The 13,091-nt window shown below is 43.4% G+C and overlaps 1 protein-coding gene across 1 annotated transcript; it reads right to left on the bottom strand.

Annotated features, from left to right (window-relative positions):
• Window positions 1-10,084: 10,084 nt before the first annotated feature.
• LOC104405086 (probable ATP-dependent RNA helicase DDX47) lies at window positions 10,085-13,021 on the bottom strand (the record flags this gene model as incomplete). The annotated part of the gene is made up of 5 exons (XM_010013687.1): window positions 10,085-10,207; window positions 10,290-10,419; window positions 10,949-11,019; window positions 12,411-12,548; window positions 12,875-13,021. Coding segments are annotated over 5 exons (609 nt in total), but the record flags the coding sequence as incomplete, so codon positions are not given.
• Window positions 13,022-13,091: the final 70 nt, after the last annotated feature.

Below are 13,091 nucleotides of genomic sequence, written 5' to 3'. Positions count from 1 at the left end.
CGAGGACTTGGCTGGAAGGGAGAAAGTTCACAAAGCTTCTGACTTTCAGTATGGAGAGAAAGAGAGCATGTGCTTCAATTTGGACCAGTAACCTTGACCTGAGAAACCCCCTTCTGGCCCTGCTGTGCTCCTTTCCTGCCACTTAGCTTGCCCCTGGGCTGGAAGGATGAGCAAGCTTTCCCATGGGAATCCCCAGGCTTCCTGCTGTTCTCCAGATCCAGCAGCCCTAGCTGTTTTGCTTAGTAAACAAAAGTGACACCCCTTTGTGACAGCCACGCTCAAGGGAAGGGTTTAGTGAGGGCTTAGTTGCCAGTTAACCTCTTCAGAAACGCAAACACAGCTTCAGCTAATGGTCTGAGCAATCCAGGAAAGTGTCAAGAGATTAGGGATAGCTCTTGGTATATGCATGACACGGCAAAGGGAAGCTTCTGCCTCCCTGAAGCAGGTTCTTCTCTTCCTCAGCTGTTGTATTGCCCAGTAATCCCTTTCTTGTTCGTTATTAACAAATGCCCGTAACAGACATGCATTTGCGGTAACAAAATACTAACTGGCACATCAGCAGCTCTCCTGAAAAGGCTGTAAAGTAATTTTTCCAGAAATGCCCGGCTGCAGACAGGACGTTACCCTAGGGTAAAACCTAGCAGCAGCTGCTGGACATGAGGCAGTGCTGCTACTTTTCGGCAAGCATGCTATATTCCATCTCTGGGACCTGCAGGGTTGTTCATTTAATCACAAAGCAATTTGCTGCCTTTGTGCTTGTATTTTAAAAGGCAAAAGTGCTCAAGGCCAGGTTGGACGGAGCTTTGAGCAACATGGTCTAGTAGAAGGTGTCCCTGCCCGTGGCAGGGGGTTGGAACTAGATCTTTCAGGTCCCTTTCAAACCAAACCACTCCATGATTCTATGAAATTTTGTCTCTGACCTTCTGCATGGCACCCTACACATCCCATCATTGGTGGGATAATCTAAAATATATTCTTAAAAGTACCCCAAACCCTATGCTGTACATGAATGAAGGGATCCCCTGTATGTCATGGGTTGGAACACTGTTATTGCTGACTCCAAGGTCTTTATCAGGTTACAGCGCCATGATGTACATAGGGGTGAAATTACCATGAAATCTTACATTACATTGAACTCACACAGTAAATCTGAGGCTGTGCTGAAAAGGAACAGAACTAAACCAGCTTCAGTTCTTACCTACAACTCAAATAAGAGCTAAATCCAGCCTTTAACGATCCACATGTCTGATCAACAGCATGGTTTTACTAGTGGTAAAGGCAAAGGAAAGTGGCAATCCACGTGCAAGATTCTGCCAAACAAAACACACATTCTGAATGTATTACATGACAGTCTGGTTTCTTTAGCAAACACAGCATCTGTCACCATCCTGTTGCAATTAAAAGAGATGTCTGAGTTTACGTAACATCTGATAATCCCCAATCTCCGGAATGGTTAATCTAGATGTACAATGTGTTAAAAACCTCTGCTGGCTAACTGAAAACTGAATTTCCTAACTGCTCATTTATAATCATCAAGCAGAGAAATGACACTGTTGAGGCTGTTAAGATGCATCCTAATCTTCTGGGACAGCACAAAATTTGGACAGGTTTGCCCTAAATCTAACCATCTTTCTCTTTACTCATCGAAATAATCTAAGACTCCTACAATTAGTGAGTTGAAAGAAGTTGTTGAATATAAGTGAACAACATTTTCCTAACGATCTGTTCTACATTATGAAGCAACAAGGGGCTTGTGCAGAGCCCAGCAGGATTGCCATTGCTTTCTATCATTTGCCTTGTTGCTTTTTATCTTCTACAGCATCTGTGAACACAGATCGCAGTCAGTGCCTGAATGGCTGAGGTGTGCAATGGAAGGACCTCCCCCTGCACAGGGACTGCAGTAGCTTCTTCCAGCAAGAGACTTAAGTGCAGAGGTGTCTCCTAGAACACCATCACGTTGGGGAGAGCCACGCAGGCAATGCTGAGGCAGCTTCCATCTCCCCTGAATCCTGGAAAACACAAGGAAGGCAGAACTGTAAGCAAATGGCTTGGGCAGGCACCTGCCCATAGGCTGGGAGAAGAGTCTGCAGGACCACGTTGCAGTGCAGCATGAACAGCAAAGCAAAGCAGCAGCCATGGGGCAGTTTAGGGATCTGGTGGCAGGCTGTTTGGTGGGGCAAGGCTGAAGAGAAATGAGCAGGGCAGAGTGCAGGGGGTGCTTAGAAAGTGGGACTCATGAATGAGAACTTGGTGAAGGCTGGGATTCAGACACGTAGAAACTGCTAAAAGTGGGGGGAAAAGATGGGAGGTCCCTCCAAAAAGCACAAAATAATGGAATATTAACAATGCAACACATTCTAGGGCATGCTGAGCATGAGGAAGTCTTGCTCAGGGATGATGTGTCCCTGCCCATTGCAGGAGGATTGGAACTAGATCATCTTAAGGTCCTTTCCAACCCTAGCTATTCTATGATTCTACGATACCAGAACTTGGCAGGCCTGTGCTAGCTGCAGGAGCAAAGCACAGGGTTGCCAGTTAATATGTGAAGGGAGGCCTTGGCTGATGCTTTCAAAGGAATAAGTCAGTCCATGAGGAAAGGCCTGAAGGCAGGGAGTGGGGCTACAGTCAGCAACCTGTGGGTGGAGGGGCTTCCCTACCCCAGGCCATGCAGGGAGATTCCTTCTCCCTTAACCACAGGAGAGGTGACTTCCCAGGTGTATGCCCCTGTGGGCTCTACCACCCCAAAATCTCCATCACTGAATGCTTCCAAAGGTTAGTGGAATCCTTTGGTCAGCTTTATCTGATCAAATGATGGGAGTGGACTGAATAATGATGCAATCCTGCAGACAGTGCAGGAGAGCAGAAAGATGGAAACTCTGCCTATGTGGGCAGTAAGATTCTGCTGAGCAAGCAGGCTAACCTGTTCTGGTGTACCAGAATGTCTGGTACCAGAATGTACTTGTATATCTGGTAGTCCTGGCTTCTGCTGTGGGGCTCAGCTTCAGTCACAGAAAAAACTTCCAGCTAAAGCAGGACCTGGGGCAGTGCACAAACTCAAAACTGTTCCCTTCTATCCAGGATTCATTCTAAGGCTCAGCATAGCTTCTGGTAGAGTTAGCCTGCTTTAGCAAAGCAGGCAGGAATACGTATATTTGTCCTGCCACTGCAAAGGCCAAGAAGATAAGTGTCCAGATCACTGAAGTCATTTCAACATAAGGTCACCCAGCCATTGCTGGCTTCAGCTCTCTACTTGTAAAAGGTCTTTCCCACCAAAAGAGATAACAGCTCCATGGAACTTACCATCCAGTTATAAGGAGGGACTTCCCTCCCATCAGTCCTCCTCTTTATAACTTTATCTTCACATGTCAATAACTACTGCACAGTCCTTTCAACAGACTTCAGCATATTTTGAGGTATTAACCCATGAGCTCTTTGAGGCAGAAAAGCATCTACCCCTGCACCTCTTCTGTGCTACCTGTGTAAATTGGTGATACACAGTCCTGTACACGCGAGGTGATAAAAGAAGCAAAGCACTGGCATGGCTAACAAAGCTGAACACTTCCACCAGGAGGCTGCCCTGGCCTAAGCAAAAGAGACTAAAGAACATGGCAAAGGAGGAGAGCTCTCTAAAGTTTTTATCCATGTGTGCTTGGCACAGGACAAGCAAATCCTGCTACTTCAGGGGCTCTGCCTTCCTTTCAAGGGAAGGACAGAGCAATCATCTTTCCAAAGGACTCTTTGTGTAATTGGTTTTCTTTTTTTTTCTTTTTCTTTTATTTAATTTTGGTTTAAAGGCTTATTTGCTGGGTGTGTGAGATACAGAGATAAAGACACTCACCAAAGATTTCATCAATACTATGCCCTCCAGCAAACAGCCCTTCCATTGCACAACAGGTTTATCAGACACAGAAGGCTAGCAGGGCCCTGCACTAGCCACTTTTTTACATCTGCTGCTTTCACTGAATTTGAGAGCCACAACTGTCTGCTATGGGATTTCCAAGGCAACACAGCGCTCACAAACAGTCCGTGCAAATACAAGACAGACAGTCAGTGACAGCAATTCTAGGAATTCCCCTTCCGTCAGCCTAACAAAACCCTGATGGAGAGGGAGATTTCTCACTAATCACAAAGAGCTCTTCATCGCCCAGTCCAGGTGGCAGCATTTGACCTGGGAAAGCAGCACTGGCATTTTCAAAGAGAGGACATAGCCTGGCATTCAGAGGATGGATCTACAAAAGGTAGACTTCTGAACTAGACAGAGGCAGTATAGTTGGAGTAAAGAAGATGTATCTCAGTCGGTGGGAGCCTTGGAAGAACCAAAGGGTCACAAAACACTAGCTTGCTTTGCAAGGAAGGGTTCTTTAACAAAGTTCTCTGAAATGAGCATGCCTGGCTTCAGCCAGCCAGTCAAACACGGGTAGAAGTGAAGCTACCTCTAAATTTGATCGTAAAGGGAACAGACTAGCAAATCTATTTGACATTTGTTCCATAGATCTTTGATAACCATTCCTCACTCTGCTATCCATTTTAGAGAACATAGCCAATACTTTGCTTGCATTTTTACCTAAACTTTTCTTGAAAATTGGAAAGACGAGTCCAAGATTCCTAGTTAACAGTAAAGCAATTGTCACCAGTTGGGTGAAAAGAACCTAAACTAAGGTACACTCGAGTCATGTATGTGCATCGAATGGAAAACAGTCCATAACCCTGCAGAATCTCCAAGAGTCATCTCAAGACCAACAACGGTAAGGAATGGAAAGCTGATTCTTCTTAGGCTCTGCCAAAGGAGTCTGTCAGATTGTCTGCTTCATACTGTTGATAGTGTTTGGAGAAGACTGGTCTTTAACAACCAAAGAGAACCTCTGGCATGCACCAAGGATAAAGGTTTAACACACCTGTAAGCATGCACGTGAATAGCAGTAATAGGAAATCACTCACTAGTGGCAAATTTATCATTCTGAAAACATGTTGAGGGAGAAAAAGTATTACTTCCCTGCTGACGATACGTCAAGCACAGAAGCTGGCAAGGACAGATCAGGCTGGGTATCTTCTGTTATAAATTCCCTTCAAGCAAGCAATATAATAAAGACAGTAGAAGATGAAGTATACCCAATTACATGCTTGACTGGGGTACCTTAATTTCCATTGCTTTAAATAAAATTGAATGAGCCTCCACACATTCCCTCCCAGGCTTGCTCCACGGATCCTGTGCCTGGGTATGTTGCTGCTGCAGGAAAGTAGATACTTTTGTGACTCCAACTCTCATTACACAAAGGACTTATTTTTCTACTTCACAGCAAAGGAATTTCATGGTTTAGTCCAGCTGATGGGATGGACCAGATGGGCAACAAAAAAACCACACAAAGGAATCACTTTCTTCTGTGAAGTCAGCATAACAAAAGCAATTCAACCTTATCATGCAACTCTCTCTCCACCTCACACAGGTGACTTGCAGAGCAAGTTTTGGTATTTGCCTTTCTATACACAGAGACATGTTTGTGGGTGAAAATCTTGAGGAAGATTAAAGGGGACTTAAATCAGTCGAAATGTGAGAAATGCCAGAAAAACTGCCTTCCTTGACAATATGAAATGGGAAGGAGGAGGGGTGGAAAGAAGCAATAGACTCTGAGAGGCCCATCAACAGGGCTCTTTTTCTGCCTTTGCTAGGATGTGAATGGAAGGCAAAACATTTATCCCTTTTTGCATAGAAAGACCACATTGCATTTCCCTTTCCTCAGTAGCCTTTAGCAAGCATCAAGCCCAAGGCAAGGCAGAAGCTTTTGACAGTCCTATCCCTACACTTTAGTTTAGCGGGAGGCAACAGAGCAACATGCACATCTGGGCAACAATGAGGACCCTCCAGCAGAAAAGGCAAAGGTAAAAACAGTCCTCTTCCCTTTGGGCACAAAAAATTACCGTGTTAACCTCTAGTAAATAGCTTCAGGCTTCTAGTCCCCTGAAAAGGCATTCAACAAGCTCCAAGGGCATCCACCTAGGGACCTACAATATCAACAGCTGAAGACTGCACAGTGCTAGTGTCTTCTACTGCACTACTAGGCACAACCTTGGCACAGCCCAACAGACATCCTACCATGAAGCATGACATATACTTGATTATCATGTTTAGGAAGGCACATACCTGTGTCCCAGGGGGCTTCGGAAGCAGAGGGAAAGCGCTATTGTCTTCATCATAAAGTTTCCATATCTGAAGGAACGTCAGGAAAAGATAGAGCACTGGAGGCATGGCTGTATTCATCCCTGAGTCAGAAAGCAATTGACAATTCCCATTTCTTAGGTGCCAGAGGAATAAAACATCCTTAGCTCTCCCTTCTAAATACTGCTGTTCGGAAAAGCCTTTCATAGTCTGACCAGGAGAAAAAGCTGTCTGAAAATTAGAAAGTGCCTTTTTTTTAAAAAAAAATCTCAGGAGTTAACCCAAAACTTGGGATTCTGTCAGAAACTCACGCTCCTCATTCTCCATGTTTACATAGTCATAGCTTTTCCCCCCTGAAAGTCTACTGATAAGTGCATACGGAACAGTTAAGAATTCAGAATGACTACATGGATGACCTCTGGCATGGAAGTTGGATTTTACAGTATTTGTTCTGCAGCATTTACAAGAAATAATTACTCACATGAATATTTACAGAAGCTCTTCACATGCTGCTGCAGGCAAATCACAACGTCACGTTTATACAATGTCAGAATGCTTGGTACGTGCCTGTGCCTTTCACAGGTCATGGAATTAATTCCATTCCTTCTTAAGTGCTTCCAAAGTCTTTTAAGTTTTTTGGATATTTTAAGTATTTTGGATATTTTCCTTCTCCAGTGTTTGGTTACACTGTGAACATTTACTAATTTCAGTCCTGCTTTGTAAACTCAGAGCCTGAAGATTCCCAAATCACTTCTTACTCAGAGTTTCCTCCTGAACCGAGACTCTTCTCATCACCAGTTAATGGTGTTGTTAAAGTCATCATACTTAATTCTCCCTCTTAGTCATCTCTACTTTTGGGGGCCTGCCAGGTCCATGAACAGGCCGTGTTCCTCATTATTATTTTAAGCAGACTTCAGCTCAGGCTGTCACCAGAGAAAAAAGCCCTGAATTCCCTACCTTGGTTCCCAGCTGTGCTTTCCTGCCTGTGTATTTCCTTGCTGCCCTGGGCAGCAGGTACATGGCACAGGGGAACAGAGATGGCCAAATCCATTTCAGACAGGTCAATTCAGCACACCTTCTGCTCTGGCCCACTGTGTGGCTGCAGGGATTGCTACCTTTTGCAGCTATTGTTGCTTATCTTGAAGTCAGTTACCAACACTGTTTAATTTTACTCCTCACTTCCAAAGGATTGTCCTGCTCCTGCTAGCTGTATATCATTTAAACGAAAGACACTAAATCCCCATTCTTTACTACCTGAGGTAGTCACCTATGTAGTACTAAAAACTATAAAACTTTATTTAATACAACTATTGCGAGTATATAAATCATCACCTTCTCATTATGGACTTGGGAAGTGCAGAATTGTTTCAAGCTGCAAACACCCCTACTGAACATGTTTTGAGAACACAGCTTTCACCAAAACTTCACTTCAGTTTCAGCCACAAAAAAAATAACAGGTTGCATCCTACCCAGCATCACACTAAGATTAATCCTCCATTTCGGCTCCCTGCTGTATGAAGACTCCGAGCTGTGCAGAGGTGTGCTTCAGAACTGCCCCTCGGGAGTCCTCCTGACTGAACAGACACACTGACACGCGTTGTACAGAAGTATGCAGCCACGCACATACCAGTGCTGGTATTTTCTGAACTGTCTTTTATTCAGAGAGAGACAGGTCTCACTCCATTCCTTTCCCCTCATGTTTCATTAGATTAGCTACAGATTTTGCTCTAGCCTGGCTGCAAGTTCTGTTTTCACCAAACACATCTTTAGACACTCCCTATTCCACTTCAGCTACACAAACACCCTCTAACCTAGCACTCACGGCCTAGTCACTGTAAGAAACTATTTCCTGCCGCTCCAACAGGTTGAGATATTTTTAGTTGAAATTTAATACGCATACCTGTGGCAGGTGAGGCACCAGTGAGACTGTGGGTGTGGTGAGACCTCTGCTTTTCTAGTGCCAAGTGTTTCTACAGCTTGTCATTCCAAACCAAGGGACGTGGCCAGCTATCCAGGAGTCACTCCTCTCAAGGAGGCTCTAGACCTTTTCATGAGGAGCAATTCCACTTCTCTCCTCTGTTATTCTTGCAACTGCAGAGAAGAGTTGAAGAATCTCTCATCCCCTGTTACAGCTTTCCACACAGGAAAGGACACAGAAACCCTACCAGTCTATTACATAGCTGGGAGAAAGACCGAGATTTCCAGAGACCTAGGAGCCTCAGATGGATTTAATCTTCATTTGCTGACAGCAGGACCAACATTGTCCCGATTGTGAAGGGTAAGGAAGGACAGAGGACCAGTCAGGAATGTTCCCTTGCTCCATAGGGAATGAGCATTTGCATATCCACCCATGTGCTCACTCATTGTAGGGCAGTTTCCTTTTACTGTGGTGATCCTTACCGAAGGGCCCTGTAGAATTAACATGTTCTCATTACTGGGCTTCCAACCCTGACTCTGCACTAGAACCCACTGAAGATGCACACTCTCCTCCTGCCTTATAAGAGTGTTCTTAGCAGTCATCATACCCAAGATCTGTACCCTTACATATCTGCCACTCAGACTACTTTAGAGCTATCAAACTTGTGAGTTTCTGAGTAAATTGCTATTAAAAAAAAAGACAAAGTGCAAACACTCACACTCTTCTCACACTAGATTGTTTCTCATGAAGACAACAGAGCTGTTTTAAATAAAACCAGATTCTCTTTAGTTTTAACCACACTGTGTTTTTTTCTTGTAATTCTGCAAAACATGCTGCTCCAAACAAAAGTATAAGAGCATTCTGACTAGCACACGTGTATATTACGTTTGTGTTGATGCTATGAAGTAACTGTTGTGCTCATCTTGACTACTACAGTAGTTTCTGCTTTCCATTTAGATCTAAACCAGAATCTTTTTCATATTTTTTTCAGGTAGCAGAAAATCTAGTTTATGAGTGATAAATGAAGGAGTTTCTCACTCTTCTCTGTCTACCAGCAGAAATATCCAGTGTGAAAACTCTTTATTGCCAATGGAAACTAGCACTAACCTTATGATTTGACATAAAGATAGGTAAATTTATCCCATTCTTGCAGGAATCTAATTATACAGCAGAGGATTCTGCACAAGACAGAGAAGTAAATAGGGAAACACACAAAGAGCCGCCGCGACACCCGTTGTCCTTCGCCGCGCAGATCACGAGCGGCTTTCCTTATAAACCAGCACCCCCTTGTGCTGGTTTATAAGTACTACAAGAACCAGCCACAACTAAAACCCCAGACCTTGATCTTGCCAATCATTACAGATTCTGCATCCAATTCCAGGCAGCGAATAGCCTACTCCTACTGAAACAGGCTCTCTCTGTGCTGTGTCACTCTTCAGCTGACACATCGAGCTTATCGATGTCACATCTGAATCGCTAAGATTGCCCTAAGAAGAAAACCTCCTGGCAAGAGCTGACATACTCAAAGTGATCAGGTCAGTGATAAGACAAGAAAAACCAGGTAGCTTTAAATTTCAGTGAAATATATTTGGGAGTTCTTGAAGTCACATGTCCCCTCACTAATGCAAAATCATCACAGCTGCTTCTTTTAACTTCTTCCTCTCCTGAGCCCAGATACACTCAATGAGTTTTGGGTAGGAAGACAGGCTGCAGCAGTGGGAGTGCTGCACTCATACTGCACCTTTTAGTGAACAAGCAGGACTACAGCTGGTCCTACTTTCAGGTCCAGAAGTGATGGTCTGGTGTTTTTGAATGGAAGACTGGTTCCACGATACCACGATGGGTCAAGCTCAGTCTGTAACTGCTGAAGCAGTAGTTGTTTTCCAGGTGGACTGCCTGGTTTCGTAAGTACTTCTGAAAACAAATCGCCGGCAAAGGGCTTGGAAGACTGCTTTTGCCAAGCTCATGTAGCCATAAAGAGAAAAATACAAGAAGTTTGTCCAAATACTGAACTAGAAGGCTTTTCTTTTCTTCTTTTTCCCACCTGCCACCTTATTCCTGACACCAATAGCTTCTTCTGTGTCATCATCATTATCATTCCGAGATCGCTTCTTCTCTCCCTGCTCCCGCAGCTCCTGCAATGTAATCAAGAGATTGACCAAGAGTTCTGGCACCTGAAGAAATGCAGGCTACAACAGTGAGTAAAGGGACACCCACCATTCGAGCAATTCTCTGAGCCTCAGCCACACGCTCTGTCAGCATCATAACTTCTTCTTCTTGCATAGGGAATGCTGGCAGCTTCTTGCCAATCAGGTGTTCAATGCGCTGGAACAGCTCTACATCATACCTGAGAAAAGACAAGGCACCAGCTTGAATCAGCCCTCCCAGGAGGACTTCAGCTGTCACCACCCACAGACACCACTTCTTATGAACAGCTATTGTTCACTTGTGCTGATGGTCTCACAAGCAACTTTTAACTGCACCTGAATGAAGCTATAGTTCAGAATGGCTTCACAGATTTATTCACCTTAACTCTGCTCAGAAATATCTGACAAATACTTTTCTAAGACAAACACTTCCCAATTTAGCAAAAACACACTTAAGTTGCATTATACAGTATATAAATGTATGTATAGTATACAATCAAATTATAAACAGTTAGTTCTACTTATTACATACCTACATACCTGCTTCTAAAACTTCACCAGACTTTTCTCCCTTCCTACCCTGGGCTTTGAATTCTTACCTCTTTAAATAAATGCAACTGGCACTTCAAAATGAAAAGCAGTATTTTCTCCTCACCCAGGATGAGGTCAGATGTTTTCTGCTCTTAAACACAGCTGGGAAGAATAAGTCTGCCATATTTTAACACTTACTGTGTGACAAAGGTGATAGATTTGCCAGATCTCCCAGCTCGAGCTGTTCTCCCAACACGATGAATGTAATCCTGAAAACAATTCTCCTGATCAGCAACAAGATATGTGCAAATAACACAGAACAGAAGCTATCTGAAATCAGCCCAATTCTTCAGGAAGAATAGGAAAATAGGGAGAAAATACAGCCTGGATTAAGTACTCAGGACCATGTGCAGCATTAGCATTTGAGAAGATACTACCTTGTGAAGGTATATCTTCGGTTTAAACATTTGAATTCTCTTTCTGAAGAAGACAACCACCTTTAATTATTCAAGACTGCAGGACAAAAGTTGTGATACATGACTTTCCTAATGAACTATCGCTTCCTCAGAACGCTAATATTTCAAGTGAGCCAGTGCCTGCATTTTCACTTTTGAGATATAGTGCTCTATGTAGTCTGTCTTCCAGACAAACTCTGTCAAGTAGATCTAAATTTGGCAAGCACAGAGGAAGGGATGAGGAATGAGAGTAATTTGGAAGCATCTGATTTATTGAGTATCTTCTGTTTATATGGTTCTAGGCTGTTTTCCAGGTTTTATACTGCCTTATGGAAATTAAAATACTCCCTTCTCCATGCAGGATCTGTGGACATAGGAAGCATCATGAGAAATGATGTGTTCTGCAACGTGGTTAGAAGAGAGAAGACAAGATGGGGTGGGGGGGCACAAAAATTGTAACAACAGTTACAGTGCTACCCCCACCATTATTTTAACTTTTGTCCTTTTACAAGGTCAAAATCAGCATCTTCGAAAAAACTCCCATACTTTCTTCTGTCCACAATGTGTTGTATCTTTGATCATTATAAGGAACAATAGCGATTCCTGAACTGCATGTTAATAGGTATCGCCTGGTATGAAACCAGGCCAGGAAACAAAGTCACACCCCTAAAATAACACTATACTTCCCACAGAGAGTTAGTGACTCACTTTTTTCCCCCAAGTTTGCTGTACTTGTGTGATATGAAGGTGAAACATACTAAAGACATTTTTCTTGATCAAATAGTCATTGAACATAATGGGAGAATTTTTACCTTTTTGGTTTTTTAAACATGGTTTAAAATGTGAAGGTAGACCTGGACCACAGGAACAGAGGTGACTACCTGAAACTACTAATATGTTAAAACTGTTTTCAAAGTCTAGAAGTCCTTTAATGTAATACAGCAAAGCACATACTCCAAGCAGAAATACAAAGACATAGAACATCCCTTACTTCCCCGCTTCACTTACGGCATCAGTTCTACAATCCAGATGAGGCCACCCAATCAAACTGAGAAACCCACCCAATTGCAGGGGTTGAACTCCATCTTTTAATCTACAGAACTGCGAACTACACTTCCAGTCAGCAGAACAGAGAAAAGGTGTCTTTGTTCCTTTGTCTAGCTTCACTATGCCTCCTGGTGACCAGAAGCTCTCAGCTGGCTTACCTTAGAGTGTGTGGGAATATCAAAGTTTATCACCACATCTACATGTGGGATGTCCAGACCTCTGCTTGCAACATCAGTAGCCAGTAGAATAGAACGTGCTTTTGCCTTGAATTTGTTTAGAGAGCCCAAGCGTTTATTCTGGAAGAGAGGAGGACAAAAAGGGAATGACAGAATAATGCTCATTCTGGTTAATATGCTCTTGTTGAAACACTGGTACAGAACAGCTGGGGGAGAAACTACTCAAAAAAAACACCAAAAAACCAAACCACAAAACTCACTTCTCTGATTTTTTTTTTTAAATTATTACAGAATCAGTGGTAGCATTCACATTAGCTACACTTCTAGGGATCAGTCCAGTTCACTAGGTGTGAAATATTCCTTCTGCAAGGTAGTTGTGACGCAGTTTGGTTCAGCCTATTTCCCAAGGTTACCTGTTTACTCCATTCTGTGAGGTATGCCCATACCTGACTCATCTGCCCATGGAGAGGAATGGCAGTGAACCCCAGGTTGCGAAGCAGTAGAGCAGTCCTCTGAGTATTGTTACATGTACTACAGAATATCATGAAAGAGTTCCCAGCTAGTTCATTCAAGATATAAACAAGGTAGCTGTCCTGTAAAGAAACAGAGAGAAAAGAATTTTATTGGAGGAGAAAAATAAAGAGAGAGGGGGGAAGAGAGGGG

The sequence above is a fragment of the Nestor notabilis genome, unplaced genomic scaffold, assembly GCF_000696875.1.
Source record: "Nestor notabilis isolate BGI_N333 unplaced genomic scaffold, ASM69687v1 scaffold5254, whole genome shotgun sequence".
Classification (NCBI taxonomy): domain Eukaryota; kingdom Metazoa; phylum Chordata; class Aves; order Psittaciformes; family Psittacidae; genus Nestor; species Nestor notabilis.
This window is presented reverse-complemented; position numbering and strand designations above follow the sequence as displayed.